Source organism: Microtus ochrogaster, unplaced genomic scaffold, assembly GCF_000317375.1.
Source record: "Microtus ochrogaster isolate Prairie Vole_2 unplaced genomic scaffold, MicOch1.0 UNK30, whole genome shotgun sequence".
Taxonomy (NCBI): Eukaryota; Metazoa; Chordata; class Mammalia; order Rodentia; family Cricetidae; genus Microtus; species Microtus ochrogaster.
In genome coordinates, this window is record NW_004949128.1 from 3,446,907 (window position 1) to 3,460,094 (window position 13,188).

At 36.0% G+C, this 13,188-nt stretch overlaps 1 protein-coding gene across 2 annotated transcripts in view; it reads right to left on the reverse strand.

Annotated features, from left to right (window-relative positions):
• Gabrb2 (gamma-aminobutyric acid type A receptor beta2 subunit) overlaps positions 1–13,188 on the reverse strand; it is a 203,856-nt gene that overhangs the window by 85,899 nt on the left and 104,769 nt on the right. For both annotated transcript variants that reach the window (XM_013354125.2, XM_026789794.1), the window contains one exon: positions 7,664–7,746. In XM_013354125.2, the coding sequence (XP_013209579.1) occupies positions 7,664–7,746 (83 nt within the window). The remainder of the gene's footprint in view (positions 1–7,663; positions 7,747–13,188) is intronic.

The following is a 13,188-nucleotide window of genomic DNA, read 5'->3' on the forward strand; positions in this document are numbered from 1 at the left end:
ATCGGGGGAGGGGGAGGGAAATGGGAGGCGGTGGCGGGGAGGAGGCAGAAATCCTTAATAAATAAATAAATTTAAAAAAATAAATAAATAAAACGAATTGGAAGGTCAAAAAAAAAGCAAAAAAAAATAATTCTGTAAGTCAAATTAGTCCTCTCTGTTTAAAACCTAGCTACACTGAGTTCTATTGGTTGTGATTAAACCTTAAGCAATACATTCATTTGCTGGTCTGTGTGGCCACACACACACACACACACACACACACACACACACACACACACACACTTATATGTGTGTGTATACATATGTATCTATTTACCTATGTATCTATTCTATCTGTCAATCATCTATCTCTATCTATTTATATAATCAGCTTCCTTAATGTTTCATAGCCTCACATGGACAACTGATATTAGCTGCCTTAGGAGACTGATTGAAGTCAAGTCTGTGTAGAGACAGCATGGCACCATGCACAAAGCATTATTTGATATGTAGTGATTCTTAATGCTTATGGTAAAAACAGTCATGGTATAATTAAATGATAATCACTGGGCTGAATGTCACAGAGGTTGGCACAGGGGTAGGAAATAGAATTGCAAGCCATCATGAAGAAAGACATTTGACTTTCAAAAAAAACCAACATTATTTAAGGACTATGAAAAGTGAGAAGGAATGCTGTGAGTCAAATTTCAGATGCGTCAGAGCTCAGTGGGCTGCGACTGTCAAATGCAAACAAAACGCACTCTCTGGAAGTGCTTCAGGGAAGGTCTGTGGGTGTGCTTAGGGCTCTCGATTATGAAGCTCATGTCAGGCTTTTCAAGAGCTCTCCAGTTTTCACCATAAACACTCAGCAATCCACAGCTGTGGCAGCTTCCCCTAATCCAGATGGAGTATCAGCTGAAGGGCAGCCAGGAAGAAACACCACCCCACCGGATGATGGCATCCTCAACAGCCTTACTCGACCTAAAGAAAAACAAATGGGCTTGTTGTCTCCCCTCCCCCTACGAAGCCTGAGCACTGAAAGCCTACGCTGCATTTTTGGAATAAGTGGACAGATTTGGAGCAGGGATCAATTCAGTAGCAGAAGCTTTAGAAGGAGGTAGGCATCAGATTCCGAAAGGTAAAGATGTTCAATGCCTATTTCTGGGCAGAGTGTCACTAACCATCTAGGGTGCTGAGAGATTCAGGGGCTCACTTTGTCCTTAAGAAAATGTCTCAACTGGATGTCCCTTGTAATCAGAATGGTGAATACCCCAACTATCATCATAGAGCCTTCATCTAGCAGCTGACAGAACCAGATGTACAGACCCACAACCAAGCACCAGGCCAAGCTGCAGGAATACAGTTGAAGAGAGGGAAGAGGGTATATATGAGCAAGGGGGGGGGGGTCAAGATCACTAGAGACAGTTGAATCAAGCTTGTGGGAATTCATAAACTATAGACTGACAGTTGGGGGATCTCCACAGGACTGAACTAAGACTGAACTAGGTCCTACATATGTGGTAGACAGTGGTACAGCTTGAACTATCTGTAAGGAACCTGGCAGTAGGACCAGGATCTATCCCTGGTGCATGAGCTAGCATATTAGAACCCATTCCCTATGGTGGGATGCCATGCTCAGCCTTAATGTAGCAGGGAAGAGATTGGTCTTGCCCCAACTTAATGTGCCAGTCTTTGTTGACTTTTATGGGAGCCCTTACCTGTTGGGAGGAATGGAAGCACTTATTTAATAAGTCTGAGTTATGTTTCATTTGGTTTCCACCAATTAGAACTAACAAGGTAGTGTTTTCCTTTGCAAATATAAGGACAATCATTTGAATTCTAATGTGCTCCAAGATCCTTTCCGACTTTGTGATTTTTAAATAAAATACAGACACCTGAAGATCTTAATATAATAAATGTTACAGACACATAGAAGATATTAATATAAAGAATGTAGGGTTTTATTATTCCTTTCTCTGCGCTGACGAATATAACAAGGGATAGTATTTGAGTGGAAAATATTTGACAGATGCTGCCACCTGATGAAACAGATATCCTGCCTTGCTCTAGATCTTCTTAACATTGCAGTGGGTATAAGAAATTTAATTTTCTTTTATAATTATAGTCTTTCTTCTTTCAATCTATGCTTTATATTAGGAAAGTGTTGCCCACATAACCTAAATGCCATCATTTAAGCAAAAATAGTATGTAGAAGTGATAATGTAAAATCCTCAGCCTGAAAGGATGTGTAGACTCCACAAAACAGTATCAAAAAGTATTTGAAATTTTATGTTTTTTTACGATGGGGATGTTAAACTTAAATGAATCCATCTCATGTTTTAGTGTCTTTCAACAGGCTTCTCTGGAATGATGGATCTCTCATCTGTCTGCTCTGTCATATGAACACAACCAGTGTAACAAAGGAACTGAATTTGAATTTTATTTTACTAAATATAAATTTAGTGTTAGGGTGTTGGAGAGATGGCTTAGTGGTTAAAAATACTGACTATTCTTCAGCAGGACTCAGGTTCAATTCCCAGCACCCACATGGCAGCTCACAGCTGTATGTAACTCCAAGATCGGACACCCTCACAGAGACATACATGCAAGGCAAACACCAATGCACATATAATAAGAGCAAATGAATTATTTTGAAAAATTAACTTTATATAGCATATTGGACATCATGATTATATATAATATATTCATAAATATATGCACACATAAATGTGATAATAGTAAGTTATTAAGATTAATAATACTTTGTCATTACAAACAGTGTTTATTTAAAGCAGAAATAACTTATCTTCTGCAGTAGATGACTGGTTAAATAAAAGGACATTCCATGGGAAAACAGCTGAGTGTGGCAAATGAGCAACCAAAACTAGAGATTCTAGAAAAAAAATAGAAATAAAATGCACAGCTTCCAATAGAAAAAGTTCAGCACTGACAAGCTCTTTTTAATTGCTACTAATGTGGAAGACAGAAATTGATGAATTTTGGTTCAAATTCAAGGTTGACAGATATAGGAGACCCACTATTTATTCAGTGGGAGTTACAGAAAGAGAAAATGTAAAGCAGTGATAATTACAAGTGAAGAAAATTAAGACTTCCTTTTTTTTTTTAAACTGGGGAAAAAGGCTTTATTGAGTGAAAGGGTTCATAGCCCAGATTAAGATACACCCTTCACATCCAAGGTGATGCTTTCAAATGCTGGGAGAACCGAATAGCAGAATTCTAGTCCAGACATTTAAGTCAGAAATAACACCTGCCCCAGGTACTAAAAATGTGCCTGTGAGACTTGTCTACAGGCACTGGGGACTGATATGCATTAGCCTAGATCCTAGTCCAACAAAATATCAAACATAGCACAGGTGGGAAGATACTATCTTACCTTCTCCAAGCCTACATAAAATTCAAGGAACTATCAAATCCTAACAGCAATGCCAGATGAATATTGTACGGTGAGTCAGTGATCATTTGCAATGCTGTTGGCTCTTACTTTGATAAATAACTATAACTATGCTTCTCCGAAGTTGCACAGGAATATTTTAAATTGAAAATAATTTAAGGATTATTTAATATTCTGGGTAGCTTTATTAGTTAACACATCTCTACCACTCCCTGTCCAGTACAGATATAAATAGTCACAAAAATATTCTTTTTTACTGAGCCTTATGAGGAGGAAAAGACTCAAATAGGTTTAGCTTTTTTTTTGTAAAAAAAAAAGAGTGAATCTACAGAGTCTCTTATTAGTGTCTTAGTCTGCACAGACTCAACTGTTAAGTGTATTCCAATGAGGAAAATATGAGGAAGACAAGGTATCTGAGTAACAGTAGACAAGCAGAGAAGTGCACACACGTGCGTGCGCACACATACACACACACAGAAACACACACTCAAACACCCAGAAGAAATTTAACAGGGATATGATCTTATCTTTTTCTAAACAGCACTGCTCTCTGAGGTCTATGCAGATGGGCTCTGCAGCGTTACATAAACCAGTGCTGCCTTATCATCCGTTAATTAAATTCTTTCAGCTTTTGCTGGTGCCAAGTAACCCTCAACCCACAGCTACTTAGAAACCTTCTAATCTCATCGCTTTCCTAATAAAATAATTTCTTCATGCCCAGTAAATGGTCTTACAGAACACAGTCATCCATTTGATTTTTCCCAGCTTACTTGCTAAGAGCTTTGCTTTAACTTTTCTAACCTAAATTGCTTTCTGGCGTCTTTAGGAGTATCCATTTTTTTCTCTCTAGGTCAGATATGGACAACTTCCTTAAGAGTTAATAGGGCAGTTATTATTTGAAAGTTGCATCCTTCCTTCCAGAAGAATTGTTCCCTCCTTAAGGTAAATGAGTCGAAACAGCCCTAACTCCAGTTTATTCTACTTCTTCTGCAAGTTGTCTGTTTTATTTATTATTTACATTTTGCTTCAGTTGTTCTGATTGCTAGCTCTATCACTTGAAGTGTTGTGTGTTTAATTGAGACCAATGTTCTAGGAGTAATGTGGTAATATCAATAAAGATATTTTCAGGATTAGAGCTGTTGTCTAGAGAATCACTAGTCCAAGATCAGTACAGAAATGTTACCATGTTTACCTCACTTTCTAAAAATATAATAGTGTTGTATGACTAATGAGCAATAGTTTGGAGAAGAGCTGCTGCTACTTGCTTAGTTCGATGGAGAAACTATATTAATTACCTATATTCCAAAACAGCCCTCATTACTACCTCAGTTTAGCCTAAAGACCTTATCTGTTCACTACCTCTTCTGTTCTATGATGTGGGAGTCTTCTGTTTTGTGTTGATTTCATTGGTTAAACAAAGAAACTGCCTTAGCCCTTTAATAGGACAGAAAATTAGGTAGGCGGAGTAGACAGAACAGAATGCTGGGAGAAAGAAGCCAAGTCAAGAGTCTCCATGAGTCTCCACCCAACACAGACGCAGGTTAAGATCTTTCCTGATAAGCCACCACGTGGGCTACACACATTATTAGAAATGGGTTAGATCAATATGTAAGAGCTAGCCAATAAGAGGCTGGAACTAATAGGCCAGGCAGTGTTTAAAAGAATACAGTTCCATGTAATTATTTCGGGGCATAAGCTAGCCATGCGGGCGGCCAGGTGCTGGGGACGCAGCACCGCCACTCATAGCACAACAGTTCTAGAATTACTGACATATTATGAGGTGATGCTGACCTTATAGTAGTTATAATAGGTGATGCTGACCTAGGTAATCCATACTGACCACCTAGATTCTCAAGATGGATTTCAAGGCTTGATCTAAGTATTCTTTCTTTAACTCACTGTATGAAATAATTTATCCTTCCAATATTATTTAACTTATAAGAACATTGTATTTTATTCTTTTCATTATATCTCTAAACTTATTATAATGCCTACTAAGTAATTAGTGCCCGATGAAAGTTTAATAAAGAAAATAACTATTGAATGAATGGACAGTAAATTCATTTCTCATGTTCCTTACTCCAAGCTACCTAGACATAAGTTACGCCATCCTTATTGAACGTGATCCAATATACTTATTGTTAACATGTTGATTATTATAATTATTTAATGTTACTTTTGGGACCATTGTGATTTGAGGGGTTGAAAGAGAAAGAAGGGAGGAGAGAAAGATCAATGAAGAAGAGAGAAAGAAACAAGGATAGAGGACGAAAAAGAGACAAAAGGAAATGTCTGATGTTTCCCTGGGCTACCGAAGGAAACAATTGGCTAAGGTGAATATTGCCTACATGTCAGGCATCATCTAGAAACTTCTTGATTAAGGGATAGAATTCAGCAAATTATAACAAAGGCCTGCATCACATATATTGTCAATACAATATCATATTTCATTTTCTAAAATGATGATTATCTAGATAAATTTGTAATTATCAATTACCTTTAGATTGGGACATTGAGAAAAGAGATAAGTTAATCTGGCCGATCCAATATCAGTGTCTTTACTAAGACATACCAATGATCTACAATCCCACCAGCTAAATTATTCTGCCTCTTAGGGGTAATGGATACTGGAGAAATATCAATTTCGCCTCTTTAGGTCTGTTTCCTGGTTATAAAAACAGAAATATTACCAGATGCTTCATTTCACAGGACAACCAGAAATAGAAATGAAGAGTGTAAACTGAAATGCTGTATAGTGTTAATTTAATAATAGCCATTTCTAGTTGTAAAATAACCCTTGAGTATTTCCTGCCTCACTGTAGCTGGCACTCCTTATTTAAGGAACCAGATTTTTAAAAAGACTACAGAAGACCTGAATGAAGTTAATCAGTAAAAGTCTTCCATCTGTGCATAATTATGGTTCTTTATGAGCCCAGTAAAATTTCACCTCCAAAATATAATCACAATAAAAAATAAGTGGTACCCAGAAGCAAACTTTTTTCAAGAAATCCTCCCACTGAACTTCTGACACTGCCTAAGAATTTGGTCTTTGAGAAGTATTGTACCATAAGTTAAGTGCACATAACATGCAATGCTATCCCAAAGATATTTACATAAAATTAATCATTGAAATCTTACAGACCAATTTCATCAACTAGTTTTTTTAATGCAAAGAACAAGTTTGGAAGTAATGATGAGTTAGAATATAAGCATGCAATTAGTTTCTTTACAAGTGTGTGTAAATTTAATTATGCCCAGAAACTTTATTTTATAAAGAAGCAAAAATATGAACAGAATTTCATAAATGTTCTATGACCTCTCAGAGCAGTGATTTGGAGTCATGCTGCTTGCCATAGCTAACATTTTTCTCAAAGGCAGAAAACATCCTCAGAGTCAAGTCACTTTATGTACAGAACAGTGGATTAAAATTGTCTACTTCAAACTATGATCTGGGATAAAGTAAAAAAAAAATGCTCCAGAGCATTGGTAGAGAAAAATAGATTAAAACTTCTTTTTCCTTGAGCAAGCTAGCTCTTTGTGATGTCTGCATTGCAGAAAGATTACAGAATTCACATTTTAGCCCACCTGGCAAGGCAGATGAAGTCCCTGGTGCAAAAAGCAAACACATTGCAAATCAAGTCAGTATCACAAATAAAATAAACACATGCATACACACAGACACACACAGGAGCACACCTGCCCATACACACAAACCAGTCCTGCTCACTCTACGGACTCTGACCAGCAAGAAAGTAAACTTCCAGCTCTGAAAATACCATTTTAAAGTATAAAACCAACAAACAAAAATCCGTGGTTCTACCTTCATTATGCAAGCAGTCCTTATGACCACATTCCACAATAACTTAATAACTGTAATGGATAGCAATGATTAGTTTCAAGGACAATTGAAATATTTCATGACATGCTGTCACCTTCACTTATTTTCTCAAACTTGTTTTAACTCTTTGCACCAATCTCATCCTTTTAATGCCCGAACAGCCTGTGATGTCCTCCCAGGGTATTAGTGTCTTTTATTTTATTGACAAATCACACTTTTCCCTAAATATGTTGCACAGGATTCAGAGATAGGTGTAAGGAGGTAACAGCATTACGGATAAGAGAGGCTGTCAGTGTCCGCCTGGACCATATTTCAAATATTCTTCAAACAACTTGGCAAGACCATTGATTTAGACACAGGCCTGCATAGTAGGTCTGTGTCTAAGGTGAACCTCAAGCCAGTACTTTAGTCCAGCTGGATGCTCAGAGACTTACAGCTTTCAATCTCCAATGTGCAGTTTTGTTCATCCAATGGATATCGTCTTAGGTCCATCATGCAGGCAGCCGTAGTTGTGATTCTAGAAAAGAAACGGCAATATCTGTTATTAGTACTTAAAGCAAGAGCAGAAGAGGAAAAAAAAACAAAATAAAACAAAAATTATCATTCTTAGAGATTGATTCCTTGCCTAAGCTTCCATGAAAAAAAGTGATGCATCTATTTTACAAATCTCTTGCTGACTTTTGAAGAGATTGGACAATGTAAATATCCAAAGGGTCACTAACTACTTGAACCCAAATCACCTACATGTGTTTCTAAGACAATTCTCACAAGCCAGTGTCTTGAAGTGCAATGGTTCTAACTGTATCTCAGGTGACTGGCAATGGTGACAAAAAAACAAAAAACAAAAAACAAAAAAACTACTGAGTCTCACATTTGTTTTATTCCATTTTTCCTTAAGACTCAAATATACTCTATCAATCTTAATTTGCATCTATCATTTTTCTTACTTTATCATATCACATTGTACTTTGTAAGCATCATCAACATACAATGCTCATCAGTCTTTTATCTATGTCTGACTATTCTATCCTAAGTAATCTGATATTCTCTTGGTCACTAGAAGGTGTGTCTTCTTTGATCTTATATTAGGGAGGATTTGATATGCTCCATTAACATTTAAGTTCTTGGTCATTGTTTCACACTGATATTTGCATTGATGACCACCAGGAGCCACAAAGCTTCTATTTCTAAAGATTTACAATGTTTCAACACCATACCATGAAAGAACATAAAGCTATGGACTCAAGTATAAACATCAGTTCTATGAATAGAAACTAACAGAGTGTTGAACACATGGTAGGCTCTTCAAATATGAGTATCGGTTGAAGGAAACTAAGAATAGAAATTAATACTGGATTTGACCAACCTGGGTTTATGATATTGTGATGAGTTCTGAGCTCTGCTAGAAATGGAAAAATGGGGTGGGATTTTGTCCTGGAATAGTCTAGACCAAACTTTCTCAACTGAAATCGTATTTTGTGGAGCTAAATGAGTAATCCATGTAGTCTAACTCTGAGAACACACTTAGATGAATTTGAGAATTAACCCACCATGTATGCCAGATATATGTAATTTATTATTTATAATTAGGTTTCTTAACTTTAGTTTTGTTGATTTTGTTTATGACAAAAATGGTGCCCAGAACAGGCTTTTTGTTGATTTTTTCCCCTCTACTTAGTGAGTTCTGTTGGTGAATCTTGGTCAATTCTCTACCAACCCATTGTCTGTCTGCTATGAGCCTGTCTCCAGAGCTTCATCTATAGGTCAATGTAGGAGCTGGACCTCACAACTTTTCCATCTCTCTTCCAGCTTCCATTAGCCACACAAAACATAAAGTAGATTTCATCACACCTCTTTAAACATTTTAGTAGTTCATTCATGGGAATCCAAAGTTTTGACTTTTCTTACTGTGTCCCATGTACTTTGTTCATCTTCTTCCTTCCCATTATCATCTCTTATTATGTCTTCTTGTGATGTCTGTCAGCCTTTATCTTTGTTCTCTCTGCCTACAACATGTGCTGCCCCATGGCCCGCCTCTGCCTTATAGAATCCTTCTTTCCCTATCTGTCACTCAAAACCATGGTCCTGGGAGATGCTCCTCCTGAGCAGCTTACCCAGGGAGATTGCCTTAGCTCATGCTCCATCTTAGCTTTCTCTTCACTAACTTCAAGCAATTACCACAATCTGGAATTAGCTTGCTAATTGTTTTCTCAGAACAGTCTTTTTCTTTCAATAAAATTTAAGCTCCTTATGGGTATAAACTCTGCTCAATTCACAGCAAAGGCACTCAATAAATATCAGCTGAATGAGAAAACACATTAATTTACAATGAGGCAAACAGTTGGATTTGCTCATTATACATTTTTGCATTTGGGAGATAATTTTATTACATTGCTTCTTTTTTAACTTAAAATAGTACGGTGTCTTAGGTTAGAGATGTTCTTTTTATAGTTTAATACAATAAATGGAATTTAATTAATTTAAATTATAGGAGAAGATTATACTAAAGCAATTTTATCAATTGGACTGTTTCAACTAGCAATGAGATTTGCATTATATTTAAATTCTAAGAATTGTATTAAAATTAATAGTCACATTTAAATTTTAGTTTAGTCTGACTACATTAATCTTGGATGAATTTTTTTCTTGGCCCACCATTTCCTGTTATAATTTCCATGTAAATTTATAGATTAATGCATTATGACTTGCCACTAACCTATTGATTCTGAATGGAAATAAAATTTAGAAAATGATTTGTTCTGTAAAATAGCTGAATAGATTCCTCTCCTCAGAAACTAGGGGAAATCAGTTACTTCATATGATATATTTAATTCAAAAGACCCAAATGTTACAGGGAACAACTACAACTTCAAAAAATGAAAGAAACAAGTACAGAAAGCCAACTGTGTAATTGAAGTGAAGTTTATAATTGAGGCTGTAGGTTGTGGTTCACACCTCTGCTGATACATATTCATGGCAATTAACACCCATGAGCTATGCTATATGTACCAAAAAAGAAAAAACCCACAAATCTTCCAAGGCTATCACAGAAGGAATGAGTTTTCTAGTGTTTTAAAAATAAAGCAGAAGGAGGTGCAGCTGTAACTGTAGCTCTATTAGTACAGTGTTCACGTAGCATGCATGAAGTCCTAGGTTCAATCCCCAGTCCCATTAATAGTAGGAGTGTTGGCAGAGGTTTCTGTCTGTGTGGTCCCACAGCCATTTGGTCCCAAAGAAACACACAGAGGTCTATATTAATTATAAATTGGTTGACCTATTAGCTCAGGCTTCTTATTAACTCTTACATCACAAATCAACCCATATTTTTTATCGTTGTTATCCACGTGGCTTGGCGCCTTTTATCAGTGAGGCATTCTTATCTTGCTTCCTCTGCATCTGGGTGATGACTGCAGATTGAGCCTTTCCTCCTCCCAGAATCCTCCTCTTCTGGTTGCCCCACCTATACTTCCTGCCTGGCTACTGGCAAATCAATGTTTTATTAAACCAATACAAGTGGCAAACCTTTACAGTGTACAAGACCATTATCCCACACTAATTTCCATCTTTGCCTTCTTTTCAAAACAAGAACTCTAAATCTAATCATCTTTTTTTAGCTTTTTGACTACTATTATCCCTAGCAATTTGTAACCAACACTCTAAACAAAGACAAGCATCCATAATTTTTTTTTTATTGATAATGTGGGCATAGTTTTCTAGGCTCCTTCCTGATGACTGGGGCCCTAATAATCTTTTGGGGACCTAGAGAAAATTTAGCGTTATGGTCAAGTCCTGACTGGAATATTATGTGAGGCTTGATCATTTCAGCCAGTAGTCTTGAGGCTGTTCTGAATATAACTCCGAGGAAACTCCAACAGAAATCTTCTGAAATGTTGGATCATCTGGGCCATCAGCTCTAAAGATTGGAGAGTAAAGCAGTTCCACTTTCAGACCAGATTATGGTAACACACACCTTTAATTCCAGTAGCTACATTAGTTACCATAAAACTGGGCAGTGCATGTCTTTAACTATGGTGGCACATGCCTTTAATCCCAGCCTTAATATATATATATATATATTATATATATACATATACACACACACACACACACACACATATATATATATATATATATTTATATATATATATATATATATATATGAATGAATGCCAGGGGAAAAAATAAAGCTCTCAGATGCAGTCTCATTCTGAGATTCCTGGAGACAGAATCATCACCTCAGACTGAGATTGACGTAAGATCCAGTGGCTGACGTTTGCTTTTCAGAGCTTTAGGTTAAACCCCAGTTTTTAACTATAAATTTTTATTTAATCATGCTTCACAGGAGCTATGACTGAAGAAAAGAATCAGCAGTTTAAGATCAAAAGTGGTGAGTTTAATACCAGACTGAGGTACACACATTGTCTAGACAAAAATAAGAGGAAGTAGAAGGTGTTTTTCTCACAATATCCACATTATTTATTCCTTTTTATTGTATACTTGTTTTATTTTACTATTTTTTCAATATTATTACTCAGAAAGCTAACAGATTTTTTACATATTTTACATTTAGTGTTTACAAAGTATTTTTGTCTTCTATGGCAGTAAAATCAAAATGCTTAGACCAAAAGTATCTATTTTAAATTTTATCATGTCATGAAGGACTGGTAGCATAAGCCAAGTTACCGGCATCCTTTGACAAACTGAAACACTTGTCAACCAAGCAGGCTGTGAGCTGACAAAAGGAAGGTATTTTTAACATAAAAGGTGATCTGCAATTTTTGTTATTAATCTGCCTATGAGCAGATATTGAGACAACTCATTTCACTACAGAGCTGAAATTTTTGCCCCAAATGAAGAAATGTAGAACACCTCACATGTCCATTACCAGCATGGTAGAACTATATATATAAATATACTAGTGACACCAAGAAGATATGGAACATTGATATTCCATATGTTTATATATCCTAAAACTGGATCTGTCCCAAGTGCTCGAGGAGTTTAAGAATCACATGTTTTGTCTTATTTGTATTTCAAAGACATGTGTTGACATATGACACTAATTCAAGATAAAATAATAAAAAACAATAATAAATGACCAAAATAGAGAAAGACACTCTAATTTAAGCATTAATTGACAAATTAAGAATTTTGAAGTGATGTTTATTATGGGTCAAATATAACTAATCCAAGAATTTTTAAATAAATTTGAAACTTAAAATTATTTTTAGTGAAGAAACTGTCATGCAGTGAAAGCATTTTCACATAATATTCATATTATTTATCCCTTTTTGGTATTTACTTGTTTCATTTTACTATTTTTTAAACATTATAGCTCAGATATCTCATTCAGAAAACACCAGAGGCAAGCATCTAAGTTTAATTTTTATTAATAATAGGCATGAGATAATATAGCAGTAAGTGCAACAGACATAATCACAGTCCGAAGAAATATTCTTAGCATCATTGATTAGTTTTAAATCACTCAACAGTACTACTAGGTGTCATTTAAGAGAGTCTTGCGGCCTGTTATAAAAATATCCTGGTTAAAGACTGCAAGATCAGAAGATCAAGGAATTTTCTGAGAGACTGAATCTCCCAGTAATATTAGAAGCTACGTCCATAAATTCTCATCAACATCACTCTTCAAACCTGAGTTGAACAAAGACTCCCCTAATAGACAGGCCAACTGGACTGGGAAAAACCCATGAGGCCTCAACCCTAGAAAAAGGCCTATCAGCAATAAAGGAATGCCAAGAACAAGAGAAATAGTCTCTCCCAAGGAAGAACACACCAATTGCTTATCTAATATCAAATGGTCAGCCCTCAAAATATATGACTAATATTATGAAGACTAGTTAAGTTTTGTGACTTAACAATAAGGAATCAGTCTTGGTTTTCAATCAAAGCAAACAATCAGCTCACCTTTACTGAAAGTACCTTACTTGTAGAGAATCTT